Source organism: Bactrocera latifrons, unplaced genomic scaffold, assembly GCF_001853355.1.
Source record: "Bactrocera latifrons isolate USDA-ARS-PBARC rearing strain unplaced genomic scaffold, ASM185335v1 scaffold_35, whole genome shotgun sequence".
Classification (NCBI taxonomy): domain Eukaryota; kingdom Metazoa; phylum Arthropoda; class Insecta; order Diptera; family Tephritidae; genus Bactrocera; species Bactrocera latifrons.
The window spans coordinates 757,586-769,105 of NW_017536990.1; the positions used below are offsets into that span (position 1 = coordinate 757,586).

The 11,520-nt window shown below is 32.8% G+C and overlaps 1 protein-coding gene across 2 annotated transcripts; it reads left to right on the forward strand.

The window, feature by feature from the left end:
- The first annotated feature begins 276 nt into the window (after positions 1–276).
- LOC108971582 (JNK-interacting protein 1) lies at positions 277–4,839 on the forward strand. 2 transcript variants are annotated; one of them, XM_018937750.1, is made up of 5 exons: positions 277–831; positions 1,227–1,636; positions 2,850–3,631; positions 3,709–3,890; positions 3,966–4,839. In XM_018937750.1, the coding sequence occupies exons 1-5, from the start codon at positions 722–724 to the stop codon at positions 4,036–4,038; spliced, it is 1,557 nt and encodes a 518-aa protein (XP_018793295.1). In that variant the 5' UTR covers positions 277–721; the 3' UTR covers positions 4,039–4,839. The 2 variants fall into 2 exon arrangements, with proteins under 2 accessions (XP_018793295.1, XP_018793296.1); XM_018937751.1 differs by having other exon boundaries at positions 2,871–3,631.
- Positions 4,840–11,520: the final 6,681 nt, after the last annotated feature.

The following is an 11,520-nucleotide window of genomic DNA, read 5'->3' on the forward strand; positions in this document are numbered from 1 at the left end:
AGAGTGACATTTAAATATCCCAAATCATCCCCAAACAACCGTCTGACAGAGCTGAACACATGTCGTACCGAGATCGGGGGATGTGGTGGCACTACCGTTGTAAACAAAAGCAGCAACGCAAAACCCCGAACACACAAAAGGACGCATGAGTCTTTATTCAAACCCAATTTAACGGTTTGACAGTTAAATTTCCCTTTACTGCTCTCAGTACAGAAGTGAATACGGCCACCCGTCGCTGTTGTTGCGACACCCCCGCTACACTTTAGTCATCAAAGTCACTTCCAAGGCGCTCACCGTCTCTGCCATGGACATTTGCTGCGACCCAAACGAAGTTGAAACCAAATCAGCCGAGCGACAAGCCAACAAAAACGAAAAGGAAATTATCGATCGAAGAGTGAAAAAGTCATTCGACGCCTGATTTGCTTTGGCAAAGAGGGCACACAAATCAGTTTTTCGCAAAAATTTATTTAAATACTTCAATTATTCCACAAAATCGCTGCGCAAAATTTGAATTATCGAAAATACGACAATACAAGTGTGTACTAACATAGCTGTTGTGCTGTATTCGGGAGTGTTGAAAGTGTAAAAAAATTTATTGAATTACGGCATCTGGTATCCAGCAAAAAAATCTACCCGCACACACACACACCAGCAAGGGGAAGCCCATAATAGTAATAGACACATACAGCGTAGAGAAGCAGAGGAACAAGTTTATAGCATCATGGCAGATAGCGAATTCGAGGAGTTCCACAGGCCCATCTTTGAGCCACATCAGATACAAACATATATCAGCCCTGGCCAAAAGAAAAATAACGCCCATACATTCTATTCGTAAGTAGTTCTACACCAAACAAACAAAAATATATTATTATAAAGTGCTAGCGGATGTGTGGATAAAGACATAACGTGGCACTTGAGAGCTCCCCTCAAGCATAGCTTAAATAGCACGACTCTTCATCGGTTGACATGCGTGTGTGCAGTGTTTTGACATATTTTGTGTCGTCCACTTCTTTTGTGTGTGTGCGTAAGTGCCTGTCTCAGTACGTGTCTTCCGTGAATGAAAAATCAATTGTACTAAATAATTTCTAAAAAGTAACTCCAAAAATCGTACTCCATTCACCGGCCTTCGCATTGTATGGATTCCTAACTGTATACTACATGAATCACCTTAGCGATTTTCATTTAAATATGTATACGAGTACACTTATATGACTTTACCTCTGCAGCTTAATACCGAATGACGACCTCGAGGATTCTCCATCTTCGAAGAGTGATACCTCTGATCAGGAAGATGCCGGCGGTGGAGATTTTTGCTGTGAAACAACAAAACTGCAGCGTCAAGTAGAGGATGATGAAATCGGTGACGGTCTTAAGGTGGTATCGCTCTCTTCGGATGGCTCGTTGGACACAAATGACTCCTTCAATTCACATCGTCATCATCCGTTGAATCATCAGGATGCAATTGGTGGTCTGGTTGGCATTGGTACAGGTGCTGGCACGGGCAGTACAACCGGCACTGATTGCGTAGTCGGTTCGCAATTATTACTTTCTCCCAATACAGCTGCAACAATTGGTGCAACCCAGCAGCAACAACGACGTCGACGAAAATTACCAGAAATACCAAAAAATAAGAAATGTAAGTTCCGAGTAGTGGTTCCAGTTGTACATACATACATACATCCAGTTGTATATAATAATTATTCGTGTTTTACTATTTTAGTGCTTGTGATCTGTTTGCGTATTTGAAATTTGTAGTTTAAGTTGTAGTTGACATGCCATTACCACAACACAAATACTCTGACACCTTAATATAACAGAATTTAAACTGCGACCCAAGAACCATTGTGCCCTCCCCTCTATACACGTACTCCTCAAGGCGCAGCACTCTGATGAATTTCAGGAACTTGAACCGTAAACCTGTATCCATAGATTGCTATGCAATCTAGAATCAGGTGTTTATCAGTTTCCGACTCCAGATCGCATAATCGGCAGTTTGCAAAAGAGGCTATGCCCATTATGGACAGTTGCTTCTTGAGAATCTAATGCTCTATGTAGAATGCTACTAGTGACGGAATTTGTTTCTCTCATTACACTAACACTTACAATATTTTTTTCTAGATATTTACTCTTGCTTCAAATTCCATGATGTTGTTGAGTCTTCTACAAAATCTAAGTATAGATTTCAACCAATTTTAAAATAATCTAGCCAAGAGACAGCCGTTTTTCATAATTTTAAATATCTGTTGATAGATATTTCTGTGTTCAACTTCTAAAACCCAAAAAGAGATTTATAAAGTTTTACTTTCAGAATTTTTGGATATTCTACTTTCTTCCTTACCTGCACATATGAAGTTCATAATCTGATGATCTCTATGGAACGACTTCGCACTTATGCATATCATTCATTCATTCACATTTCATTTAATACGAAAAATTACCTTCGCCAATTTTATGATTCAACGATTCGTTATTCCCATAATGGGAACATATAGGATCCATCAAGGGATGTCAATTCAATATCGTTTATCCCTACCTCATGGTAAAAAGATGGATGATACAAATCTTTCTAACCTAGTATTTTAAAACTTGCGCCAAACATATCATTCATACTCGAGAGGAGTGTAGTATATATACAAGTATATTAGACGAGACAAGATTAAAGTTTGAATAATTCCCCTACAAATTGAATTAAAGTCTATTTATACCCACCACATACTGTAGTCATCTCTTCCGTAGACATTTTTCATTTCCTTTCAACAAAATTTGCGTCGACTATCATTTGCACCAATTGGAGACGTTTGTTATTTGTAGTGAGTTTTTAATGTGCTCCTCGAACGCATTCGTTGCAGCTTCCATTCTACATCTTTTAGGTGGTGGATATGGGCAGACTACATTGGCTGACGAAATGAACAATGGGCGCAATCAATTGAACGACAACAATAACGCCATCACAGGAAATACAATTAACGGCAATTTGAATGGTTTAAATAGTAGCACCGCAGTACGAAGTAATCAACGCTCATTTTTGACACTGAAATGTGGCTATCTACTAGATGAGGACTCCAGTCCAGATTCTGAACGTTTACAGAGTTTGGGCGATGTGGATAGTGGCCACAGTACAGCACATTCCCCAAATGATTTCAAAAGTATGTCACCACAAATCACTTCCCCCGTTTCACAATCACCATTTCCTCAGCCATTCGGTGGTGTGCCCTTCTCCCAACTCGAAATGCTTGAAGCTACACATCGTGGCTTACACAAGTTTATACCTCGTCATCATGATGAAATCGAAATTGAAATTGGCGATGCTATTTACGTACAAAAAGAGGCTGACGATCTCTGGTGTGAGGGTGTAAATCTGCGCACTGGGCGACAGGGTATTTTCCCTTCAGCCTATGCGGTTGATTTGGATTACAATGAGTTCGATCCGACGGTGCAACAGGTGAAGAAGGAGCGTTATTTACTCGGTTATTTGGGTTCGGTAGAGACATTAGCTCACAAGGGAACCGGAGTTGTGTGCCAAGCAGTGCGTAAGATTGTTGGTGAATATGGCAATTCACCAGCCGGTCAAGTGTGCATACTGGAGGTGTCGGATCAGGGTTTGCGCATGGTAGACCGTTCGGGACCAAATGTGAGTTATTGGGTATTGAAAATCCATAAAAATTAAAAACGAATTAATGACCGTTGTGATTTTTTATTTTCTTACAGAAAAAGGACAAGAAACCCTGCATCGATTACTTCTACTCACTAAAGAATGTCTCATTCTGTGCATTTCATCCACGTGATCACCGCTTTATTGGCTTCATAACGAAGCATCCAACGGTGCAACGTTTCGCATGTCATGTCTTCAAGGGCTCAGAATCGACACGACCCGTAGCCGAAGCCGTGGGGTGAGTTAATATAATTTATTACTTTTAATTGCTTAAGAAAACGTTTTTAATTTTATTTTTTGCTTACCTTTGCAGTCGAGCATTTCAACGTTTCTATCAGAAATTCATAGAAACAGCATATCCGATTGAAGATATATACATAGAGTAAGCTGTAAGCTATTCGTATCGACTGGTTCATAAAATGGATGCGCTGTGCTTCTATTGCATAGAGATTGCTTAGTGCTGGTTTGTGGTTTACGCTTATTTTCACATACACACGTTAACACAAATAAAAAAATTAAAAATGTTGTCTTCAACAAGTGTGAAGTGAGTACTCTTAACGGGTGATATGTACTCTCACGCTCGTGTTTATTTAAAGAAAATAATTAAATTACTATATAAAAAATTAAGTGAAACAAAAAATACATATATCAAGTTTCAAATTATTCCAAATTAATTGAGCAACAACAACTACTTAAGAAAATAATTAGTAATAGTCGTTTAGTTGTCATAGTCAGAAGTATTCGTGAATACACTATTCGCCCGTTCTATTGATCCAAATAGTTTTTAAGATTTGCAGTGGCAGAAGTAGGCCTATTCGAAAATTTCAAGTGGAAGCATTGATGATTAACTTGGCTTTCGAAATTTCCAGTACAAGAATATAATAAGGCATATAGACGAAATATTTACATCAGGTAATTTAATTATTTTTTATGAGATTATTATTCATATTTTAATGGGCCTGCAGATAAGAAGGAGCAGGGTTTTTAATTTTTCTAATCTTCTAATTTTTGTGAAATTTGTGTCAAAATGGCAAATCGATTGGAGCAAAATTGACGAAGTCATGAGTATTTTCATACCTGACCTTCGAACGTTTGTCATCTGATTTCAAAACTTTGGAGCGTTTTCTCCCCAACTCACGTGATCAAAATGGTACTCTTCATAAATTGTTCTGGAGAGTTATTTTCAATTAAAAAAAAATATTTTATAATAACGAATAAATAAAAACCAAGCTTTTTCCTTCAATAAATTACATTTGGAAAACCCGTTTCGGAGTTACCTAAGAAAACAATTTATTAACGAATGATAATTTCTAATGATCTATCATACAATTCAACCAAGTTTTAAGGAACACCGCAAACTTATGTACCTTTTCCAACGGCGCTCCAGAGTAATTGCTTCCATTTTCGTATTTTGATAATTTCTCCATGAAGATTTAACAAAATGTTATTGAAATACAATTTTTAACTACTTTATAAAAAAAAAAACCTTAAAATGAGTCTTGTTTTACACAAATTTACTGTACTCCCCCAATAAATTATACTATTTCCTATAATTCATTACTTTTTCGCATTTTTTTCTCTTTTCTCCGGAAAGTAAAGAGTAAGGTTTTCGTCTGAATACAACAAAAATTCGAACAATTTTTAATAAGGCTTCATTTTAAAAAATTTATAAGAATTTTAAAGCTTTTAGAAACTGAAATTATAATCCTGAAGAATATTTGAAAAATATAAATTGTCCAATGTCCTCATTTTATTTATAAAAAATGGATTCATTGTCAACGTTTGAGTCAGCAGTGAAAGGAAAGCAGAAAACTATATCTACAACTCAAAAATAAACTTTCAGAATTTACCATTGTAATGAAGATGGAAAAAAATAGTATGTTCTAATTTATCCCCCTCGCAATCATTACCGTCCGTGGTTATGTTAAATACTCATTACCTCATTTCATTGATCATTAAGGAAATATTATGTTTTAGATTAATAATTGTACATTTCTTAAACTTTAAACTAATTTATAATAAATAATGTGTGTTTATAAATTCTTATTGACTATGATTAGTTCTAAGCTTTCAATTTCTGCTTAAGATGATAGTTTAATTTCGGTTAATAAATATTTTTGCAATATAAATACATGCACATATGAAAATCAAAATCGTTTTTTATAACAAATATAGTTTTTTAAAAACATTTCTCTCTTATTTCTGGAAATAAAAATTATAAAAATAAATTCAAATTTTTTTTATAAATTTCAATAACTAATAAGAGTGTAAATAGTTTAGAAAATGTGAGAGAAATAAGTTGCAGGAATGTGTTGGAATGCGCGCTTTAGAAATGAGTGATATGTAAAAGGTGTCGAAAAATCATTTAAATATATTTAATGTTTAAGAAAGGAACAGTGGGGCGACATTGTGAGAAAATCATGTCTAAAACTATTTTTTTAAGCAAACTCAAAACACATAATGAATTGTTGATTTTTTCGAAAAGTACATTATTCTAAAATAAAATACACGCATTTTCAAAAACTCAATTAACACCAAACAATAGCAATCAAAAGTTTTCGAAGAGCTAGTACTGTTAAAACCCAAACACAGCATACATGTTAATACGTAAGAAAAGAAAAATTCAAAAACTACAAAAACATTTGTTTATATGTATAAGCAAATAAAATAATTACAGCTATAACAGATTAAAAAAAAAATATATACAATTAATTTGAAATAATTCAAAAAAAACATATTCATTACAAGAAAAACAATATGAAATGCAAAAACTTAGTTACATTTCTTTTTTTAAATTTTTTTGTGAATTTTCAAAACCATTTTTCAAGGTTCTTTTTCTTTCGTTCCACACCATTTATGTTTAAGTGTCTTTAAATATACTTTACACATACTCCAAGGAATAATGTTTTGAATCTTTAAGCTACTAGATTTCTAAATTCATTTTTCTAAATAAAAATTCTTTCCATCTACGCATTTATTTTAGCAAATATGTATGTATGTATGCTCAACTTGATTTCCTTGCTATCAAATGCACAAGCACGTACGCATAAAAGCATATGTATCTAAAGCTCACCAGAATTCTTGGTGACTACAAAACAAGCAAAGAATAGCTTTCGAAGATTGTAAAACAAATTTGTTGATATTTGAAGAAAAAAAACGACTTAATTAAATCAACTAAATAAAACAAACAAAAAATTATATGCAATTACATACATCCATAAATACATATTTTTAATTAAGTCAATAAACGAAAATTTCTTCTGGGAAAAACAATAAAGAACAAAAACACACTCACATACATATACAGGGTGGCTGATGAATTTTGCTACGTTAAGAAACTCAAATATTTTTTTTTTTTTTTCAGTTATGGAATTCATTTTTCTTTTATTCATGTTAAAGCTCATTCAATTTTATTAAATATAGCTTAATTAGTTTTAAAAATAATGGAATTTAAATGTCCCCCCTGCTCGTTGATGCATGTGCGGCATCTTACCAAAAAGTTAAAATTACTGCTTGGAGAGTTGAGATAGGAATAGCCGCAATTGTTTCTCGAATGGATTGCCTTAGTTCATTCAAATTTGTTGGTTTTACGGTCTCCAGTAACCGTAACGATGTGACCGTATTCTTCGAAGAAGTAGGGCCCGACAATGCAGCGAGATGAAACTGCACACCACACTGTGACACGAAGTGGATGCAATTCCGCCTCAGGGAATATCTGTGGGTTTTAAGCACTCCATATCCGACAATTTGGTTTGTTTATGTTGCCGTTTAAATCGAAATGGGCCTCGTCAGACATGAAAAGACAGTTCAAYATGTTTCCATCCTCTTCCACCATTTGAAGCATCTTCTGAAAAAATTCCAAGCGAATCGGCAAGTCTGCAGCGTTCAGTTTGTTGACCATTTGAATTTTATATGGGAATAAGTCCAAATCTTTGCGCATAATTGACTGTAATGATTGTCTGCTTACACCCATTTGAGCAGATAAACTTCTTGTCGAAACACGTGGATTGTTTTGTATGGCAGCAGCTGCAGCAGCGATTGTTTCCTCCGTTCGAACTGAAGGGTTTCGATGGTAAGGTCTTCTGTTGACTGTCCCATGCTCGGTAAAATTGTTTACAAGTCTCATTATGGTCCATCTGCTCGGAGGATTGCCGCCAAACGTGCGCCTATACTCCCTTTGAACCGAAAATACGGACTCCAGTGCGTGATAGCGGCGGACAATCCAATCTTGTTTCAGTGTCCCAGTTATCCATTTTTATAAATGTAAAAGTCAATCTGCAAAATAAAAAAAATAAAAAATAACCAGATTCATTAAACAGAAAAAAAGTTATTTAATTTTTTTTTTTGGTAGCGGCTTTCATCAGCCACCCTGTATGCATACATATTTACTAACATACATAAATACATACAGTACTTATGCGTAAGTTACACTCACAATTTCAGTAAATAGAAATCAGTTACATGCATAAGTATTATTACATAAACTACTAATAAATATACACATACATACATATATACAATATACAAATATACTTATATTGTAAAACATTAAGAAGAAGAAAAATGAGAATAATATTTAAATAAATGTATATACTACGTACATATACAATTATGAACTTGGTAGAGCGTTTTTAATAGTTTGGAGTGTTCAGCAATTTTGGATTATAATAAGACTACTGAAGGAATCAAGGTAAGGAACTCTCCCGCCTTCGAATTATTGCAGTCATAAGGTTTATAGACTTTTTGCATTTTCATTATGAGATGTTACGCTCTTTATGATAATCATTCATAATTAACGGTAATACTTGTAAATCGATCAATCTATCTATTTATCGAGTAATACCCATACATAATACTCGACCGATATGTTCATGACAGTATTCATATATTTAACAAAATAGTGATCATACTCTTAACAAATTTTGCATTTAATTAGTTATGTAATTATGAATTGTTGCTGCGGCGAACAATATCCTCCTTGTGGGTTGGGTCTACCAACAAGAAGGACATAATGTTAAAATGAAATAAAACGCTCAAATTTGTTCGGGTTCTGTTTTTTTTTTAATTTGATATTTTAGAATTTTGATATGATAAAATATCAAACATTGCTGAACACACTGACAAAATTGATATAAATCCGTTAGCAAACCCGGTCGTCACCAGCTGTAAAATCTACGTCATCCCTTTTGGCAAACGCGGCATAAATTCAGGGTACCGGTTATGTAGAGCAGAACATCGCTAATAGAAAGTCTCAAATGTACAATAAAACTTGTAACAAAACTAAAATTTTCTATTATGTAAATGCCTAACACATCTTCCCAATTGTCGGCTCCAATCTGAGCATAAATGAGTTATGTATGTCAGAAAGTATACATCTGATCAAAAATGATCCGGACTAACAAAAAGAAGCATTACCATCTATACAAAATAAAAAACCCACTTTCGAAATGGGTAATGATGCGTTTAATGAATGTCGTTCATCAGCTACTGTGTCAAGTAAATTTTCTAGGTTACCATTGACATGTTCGTACCTAAAACATAAACAAACCATAATATGAGGTGAGTCGATTTATAGTAGATGTTGAGGTGCTCTGCTATCTTCGATGTTATCGTCATTAACAGAGACGGATAGAGGACTCTCAAGACACAAGAGTTTGGTGACTTCACTACCTTCACTGAATGTTTTGTGCAACTCAAATATTTGTATCCGTGATAAATTAGATTCCTCAAAGACCTCTGCAACATTTTCAACGATTCCAGAGCAGTGATTGGAAACACAAAATTACATTTTTTTTTACATTTTATCTATTCGGTTTGCGCGTGCAGTTTAAATGAACTAGTCCGTCTCAAATAAGCTTTTGAGTGTTTAATGGTAGTTAAGAAAAATACAATATCTGCTGACAGAACAGGAACAGAAGAAGGATTTAAAGCGGTAAGCGTTACCTAACCCAAAAACCATAGAATTTATAGCAGTAAATATTTCGTGATGGATGCTATGCAATATATTCTCGTTTCAACTTAAACCACTTTTCTTTAATATTTATGCACAAATTATTCTATTTTCTATTTATATTACGCACTAAATATCTGTACACGCTTTTCTTCTGATTACCATTGTTTTCATACTATTTTTTGTCAATAGCATATTGATCTATATTAAACATATTTTTAAATGAGTTTTCAGTTTAACCTATATTAATTAACATACTTATATACTTTTAATAAAAATACATACATATGTACAGTTGTCGCACTTTTGCTAACAGCGTGTTATGTGTAAATATTATATGCATGTGATAGATAATATATATATATACTATACATGCATATAATTAGTGTATATGCATATTTATTGAGTTTAATATATAGATTTGGTAAGGTTATTTTTATGTTTGCCTTTTCCTTGCCATATTTTAATTATAGTTTAATTTGTTTCAACTTTTATTTAGTTTTTATTCTTTAAAATTTGTTTATTATTTTTTGGCATTTTATTGTATTATTATTTGTTTTGCTGAAAACTTTACACAAATAGCATGTAAAAATGTAGAAATTGCAATATTCAGAAATTGTATTGTTATTATTTCACATTTTGCTTTTTATTTCACTAATTCTTATGTATACAGTTAATATCATACCATACTCTCGAGCATTTCCATAAGTTTATATGTATATGCATATATTTATATACATAGTGATATATTAAAACATAAAGCATTTGATTGTTAAAGTTCTTTATATTTAATTTTTTTCTTTTATAAGAAATAAAAATAGTTTAAAAGAAATATTTTTTTAACAAAAAATGTCTTAATTAATTTTATGGGCATTTTTGAGCATATATATTAAAAACCCTTTCAATCAACCTAATATTTATTTATCAAATTGTTATGTATTTTAATTTCTGTTAATAATATTCCAAATATTACTCGAAATTAGTTACTTTTGTATAATGCGCTCAATGAATTATTGTTTTTTAAAGAGCGTTTCAACAATTACATAATTTAATTTTTTTATTGTTGTTGTTACAATTATATTATAATATGTTACTGCTAAATTTTTAATGTTTATACAATAATTTACTTTATGTAATATCAAACAGTATTTGATCTTCATAAATATATTTTTTTGTTAAGCAGAGTTGCCAATATCAAAAAAAAGTAATTGGAAAATATGCTACCAACAGCTAATCTGGGCTTATCTATTAGTAAATTATGTATTATTATTTGCTGCATTTATTTTTAAATTATTTTCAAATTATAGTACGAGTATTTCGAAGTTCTTAAGTGATAGACAACTGTATACTATTATTTCCCACGTTATTGTTTTTTTTTTTTTTTTTTTTAATTTCCTACTACTCGACTATAACTGTTATCTCAAGGGTGCAACGATGCCATCATACGCTTGTATAGTACAGATTATATTATACTATAATACATTAATACTTTAAAGATATATATATTACAACAACTACACTTTTCTGTACAAATATACATTTGTGAGTATTAAGGAGCCTCAGAACGATCATGAGATAACACCGCCGTCAGTCTTACTCTGCACAACTAATTCTCTATTTCCTTATTATTTATTGTTAACACTATAAAGATAATTGACGATTGTACTAATTTACAGGCATCGACTAAATATTTACACACATCTAACGTTGCACTCACGAATATAACTGCAATTTTAATTCCTTTCATAACTGCATTTCCCACTGGATTTATTTGAAACGCATTTTAAATAGCAACGAAAAATGTGCTTGATTTGGCAAAATTTGGAGAGTGGGAGAGTGGCATATCGAACAAAAACTAAAATACATAGTAGAAGGAAAATATATCAGCAGAATGGAACATGTAAAACTGTCTTGCGTT

Excerpts from the sequence above, each read along its gene's own strand:
- LOC108971582 (XM_018937750.1), top strand. The coding sequence starts at position 722 with ATGGCAGATAGCGAATTCGAGGAGTTCCACAGGCCCATCTTTGAGCCA. Across the intron at positions 1,637-2,849 it reads AATACCAAAAAATAAGAAAT|CTTCCATTCTACATCTTTTA; the intron begins GTAAGTTCCGAG and ends CATTCGTTGCAG. Across the intron at positions 3,632-3,708 it reads TAGACCGTTCGGGACCAAAT|AAAAAGGACAAGAAACCCTG; the intron begins GTGAGTTATTGG and ends ATTTTCTTACAG.